At 43.0% G+C, this 5202-nt stretch overlaps 1 protein-coding gene across 5 annotated transcripts in view; it reads right to left on the reverse strand.

Annotated features, from left to right (window-relative positions):
* Nucleotides 1-4187: 4187 nt before the first annotated feature.
* LOC100542589 (annexin A8 like 1) overlaps nt 4188-5202 on the reverse strand; it is a 16549-nt gene continuing 15534 nt past the window's right edge. For all 5 annotated transcript variants that reach the window (XM_019617620.2, XM_019617619.1, XM_010714464.3 and 2 more), the window contains one exon: nt 4188-5187. In XM_019617620.2, coding sequence (XP_019473165.1) covers nt 5131-5187 — 57 coding nt within the window. In that variant the 3' untranslated portion in view covers nt 4188-5130. The remainder of the gene's footprint in view (nt 5188-5202) is intronic.

Below are 5202 nucleotides of genomic sequence, written 5' to 3' on the forward strand. Positions count from 1 at the left end.
CACTTCATAACATTTAATCTGGCAAAACTAGAGGTTGACATCAGCTGTACTCTTCCTCTTCCTTTCTTTTCCAGCTCCTCTGTGGTCTGCTTTTCCTGTTTAAAGTCATCCAGAATTTAGTCCTCACTATGTCTTTTCTGCTAGAGAAGACAGCTTGTGAATTTAAAAGCTAGGACTCTTTCCTCTCTTATGAAGAATATCAGCTAATTTTACAGCAAAAAGAATAAGGGATCTTTCAGTTCAGTGACTGAACCACAGAACTGAAGGAAAACTGAGATGAGTCGGCTTAAATTAAAATAGAAAATTAGGAGATTTTTAGGAAAGTAAAAACAAACAAACAAACAAACAAATCATATTCTGATGCAAAGTGAAGTAGTGTTTTCCTCTCCAAATGTCATGTCTCAGGTTCAGATTAATGAAACCTTTGAATAATCGCTTTTTAACTTGAACTAGTTTCTAAAATACAGTTGCCATTTTAAAATCAATATATGGAAATGTTGACTTTCACTTTTCCCTCTTTTGCTGTCTGACATTTATTTATAAGTTCAATTTAATTTACGTCTCTCAGATGCTATTTTTTCAGTGCATAGACTGCTCTCAGTGATATTTTGCCCACTCCAGACTGTGATTGTAAGCTTCTCTAGAACATTGCTACACATGACTCAGTTCCTGCTTGGACTGTAACTCAATTTCAAAGCCTGCTGTCATCTGTAACTCCAAAGAACAATTTGAGCTGAAATCCTAAATTGAATTACAGATTTGTATTGCATTGCTCACTATTTATTAATAATACTGTGCCTACAACATATCCTGTTCTTCATTACCACAGAGAGAACAATACTGGTTCCTCTTTGTGTTCCAGAGCTATTTATTTCTCCAGTGTTAGATTCCTGCATGTACATGGAAATCTGCATTTCTGTAGTAAGTACTTTTATCTAGCAAATAATGCAGAAAAGGTTTCTCAGGATTACAAAACCACTCAGATGCATCTTTATGACTTCTATGCCATAGAAAAAATGTCACCATATACATTCTTCTAGTTTCAAAGAAATACTAAGTATTAGGGGATAGTCTCTGGGAGACTTGAACTCCTATACCAATGCCACTCTTAGGTACTGGATGCACAATTTTTGGTCCAAAATGTCAGTCCCAAGCCTCTGAAGGATGCAAGTAATCTGAAGCATGATGCAGACACATGGACTAATTGAGATTTGGAACAGGAAGGGATATTGGGAAAATAGAAGCACAGCTTGAACAAATCACACTTTCCTCCAAACAGACAGGAGCTCAGGTCCCCAGGGCTGACTGTTTTTGTCATCTTCTGGGAGGGCCAGTCAGACATAAATCACAATCTATGATTTTTTAATTTATTTTCTGCAGCTTAACATAAGTTTTTTTTTAGTAAACAACAAATTTTCTGCTGATAATTTCTGGGAAACTCAGGGATGAGTACTTTGAGTTCAAATGTATGACACCAGAAGAATGAACAACTGCTTACAAGCCCAGTATTTTTTGCAGTGACCGGAATGGTGGAGATCGGGGTGGCCCTTTGTTTACATGTGGTCTGAGGAGAGGAGGTCACTGCACTGCATTGAACAAAACATCTCCATACTGCTGCTGTGGTCTCCCCAGCATGAGGATGTACTGAACTTACTGACCCTGACCGCTACAAGACTGAAGAGTCTTTGGAGTCAGCTCAGGCGTTTGGGTACTGGGCAGAGGCTGAAGTAAAACATTCTGTGCCTTTGGTGCAGCCTCACCTTTGCAGCTCACAGGTTAGTACTATCTTCCCTGCAAGGGAGATACCTTCTAATAAGCCACAGGAAAGTAGTACAGTTTTGTCAATAGGTAGTGAACTTGCCAGCAAAAGGAGATCCTTCAAGAGATCCTCAACACTAACGGACTCCATTATCTAGATGCTTGTGGCAGGCATTACTTTCTCATCACAGCACACTACCTTAACAAATCAATGCTAATTTCCCATGAATTTATGAAGTTAACAATAAAAAATCATGTTTTCATTCAGAAAAGCAGCACTTTGTTCAGCATGGAGGACACTCACCCTTCAGAGCTCCCTTCTGCCCAGCTCACAGTGACTAAAGCAGCTGTCCATGCTAGTACGACCCATGTCCCCGTGTTGCTCCCTGCACACTGTGCTGGTCTGCATTTTAGCTAACCCTGTGCTCTGAGCAGAAGCACTGCTTGGGGTGCCCCACAGAACCCAGCTCTGGTGCCTCATCTCTGGCCTCTCCCTGCAGCCTCCAGCTCAGCACCACACACCACTCCTGAGGTGCCTCCAAGAACTGCTAGAGAAGCTGTGGGGAGCCAGGAAGACTGAACATCCTTTTCACATGCTTCCTTACACAAAACTATATTAAATTAAATCTTAAGGGTAGGAAGATGGGAAAAAGAGCTCTCACTTTCCCTACTCACCGTTCAATTCTTTCACTTTCTGACAGTGGCTTTACTAATCTCTGTTTGAACACTTAAAAACATTTTACCACCAAATGACTCCAAAACTGTTGCAAAACAGAGGTGCAAATGAAGCCAGGCCAACCCACTGTTTTCTTCATCTCTCCAGAAGTCCCAGCAATGAGACCACTTCTGCCTGTGGCTGGCCACCGCCTGGGGATCCTGCAGTCTTTCTTTGGGCTTCTAGGACACACATTCCAGGATGCTGGGAGAGTCAAGCAACAGCTACCTTTCTCCAGAATCTGAGCATTTGGGGGTTAAGCATTCTTCAATTTGCAGACATTGACATCACAACTTGAACAGATTTTTGCGAGTTTTCCTCGGGATCGAGAACAGCAGCGGTAGCTGCAGTCAGCTTATCACTACACACATACAGGTGTGAGACGAGCAGAGAGCTGCAGCACCTGCAGCCTGCACCCGGGCAGGGTCTTGGCTCTGGGGCACAGCAAGGTGCAGGGGGGCAGCCCCCAGCTCCAAGCACTCAGCTCTGCCAGCAGCACAGGCAGCCGGCGGGCAGGAGGAGGGCTGGCATGCAGGCAACAGAAGGCAAGCACCAGGCTCGGGCATTTCTTACTGCTCCCCTGTCACAGTCTGCGTTGTGTTTTGCTTTGCAAAGCGTTTATCTTGATTTTTTGTTCAACAAAATCGTGTTACTTAAACTGTGAATGAATAGAAAGACCCTGAGTCAATATTTGTGTTTGGAAAGGACTGGTTAGAACAGCTTAGGAATTGATTCCGCTTTATTAAAGCACCTGTTCACCCGGGGAACATTTTAGCAGCAATCAATATGTAATTAAATCTTTATTGATGTTTTACAATTGTTTTGTTTCCCAGCAATTATGTCAATAGAATGAACTTCCCTCAGCGATTCCTCCTTTCCAGAACTACTCCCAGATCACCCACAAGCTACGGGTTCCTCACCTCATCCCTCTTCCCCCTTCAGCTGCTGTTGAGAAATGGGGACCACGATGACACGGAAGCACCTCCCACACTGGCTCACGAGGACCTGCCGGGCGCTGGCTGCCTCCCCGCGGGCGACTCTTGGAGCGACCCCAGTCCCGTGCTGCAACGCGGCCGCTCCCCGCCAGGTGGCGCTGCATGCACGGCTATCCCCGCAGCCAGGAGAATCTAGGAGATGCATTTCAGCTGCCCGCAGCTCCCGACTCTGCTCTCCTGAAAGCGGCCAGAGGTGCATTTGGAAGCGTTAACTAGAAATACAAAACCCTCTCCTCTAGCAGTCAGGACTCAAGTGCTAGCGGAGCTTGCCCTAAAACTATATGAACAGTGCCCGAGGCCACAAAGTGGCCCGAGGATTAAAAATACTCCAGGAGAGGTTAGGCAATACAAGATTGTAGACCTAGCACTTACAATCAGTGAGGAGCATCAATGAATAGCAGCAGCATAGTTAACTGCACTGATGCCAAAAAATCCTGCAACATGAAACTACCAGGAAGTTCAGAGATATTCATTGAAGACAATTTTCTCTTTCCCCAACATGTGTAAAAACAACCAAAAACCTACTTACTCACCGTAGCAACCAGAATGTTTATGACTCAGCCTGAGTGAATATTTTTTCAAGAAAAAAACTTTTTCTCTTTCCAATGTACTGTATGAATTTGCATAAGACACTTCTGATGTTAGAAGGGAGGAAGAGACTTTAGCAGAAAGAACATGTAATCAGCAACGAGGCCACTGAAAATTACACTGTGAAGAAGTTCTGTACTTTGCTTAAAACTATTTATTAGAAGTCATTTTTGTTTTAGCCAAGACATCGTATTTACCAAAAATACTTTTTTTTCTCCCCAAACCACAAAGATATGCATCATCCCTATTTAAAAGAAAAAGCTATCCCTCTAAACACCTCCTTATTACTCATAACAAAATTTTCCTCAGCCCAGCTTCTTTATTGGCCAGCCCTAGACAGACACCAGAGCGGCATCACACAAGGCAGAGTCAGGGGGTTCATAGAAGAAATCTGTCCCTGTGCCAGAGCTGCTTGTTCAGGCAGAACGTGGAAAGTGGATAAAAGATACACAAGACCAAGTGTAGCAAATCAGATATGTGCTACTTGAAAGCCTTGATTCTGCTGTGCTTCAGGATGGTACTTGAGGAACATATCCATCAGCTTATGGTTGGTATCTGACCTAAAGGTTGCTTAAACCTCATCTTGTGTTGAGTGTGTGCATTGGATTCGACAGGTGAAAGAGTCCAGGTCAAAGCACCTAGAGCAGGATGCTCCTGAGGATCATTTAATTGTGCATCCAAAAATTAAGTGAGGAAACCCTCCTTGCTATTAAGACTGGAAAAACACATTTTAGTTCAGGTGAGAAACCAGGATAAATGCCAGAAACAAGCACTTAAAGGATTAGAAACTTCTTCCCTTCACAACATGTTAAAAGAAAAGAGAAGCTACACAGATTGAAATAGAAGCTGAAGAAAAACCAAACATAATTGGAAGAGTTTCTAAAACTGATAGCAAAGTGAACAGATTTTAATGTGTACTGAGCAACCATGCCCTCAGGGAGCTTTGGATATCTTCAGTTTGATCATTTTCTCCAACTTGAATCAATGCAAAGATTTTCTGCATGTAAATGAAGAGGTGCCTGAAAACGTAATTTTCTCTTTGTAGCCATTTCAATATCTTCTTCCTAGATCTTGTCAGTCACTGCCACAGAGATTCAGCAAGGCTGTCTTGTAATCACCACTGGTGTCATCCTGGCAGGAGAAAAA

Source organism: Meleagris gallopavo, chromosome 8 (assembly GCF_000146605.3).
Source record: "Meleagris gallopavo isolate NT-WF06-2002-E0010 breed Aviagen turkey brand Nicholas breeding stock chromosome 8, Turkey_5.1, whole genome shotgun sequence".
Taxonomy (NCBI): Eukaryota; Metazoa; Chordata; class Aves; order Galliformes; family Phasianidae; genus Meleagris; species Meleagris gallopavo.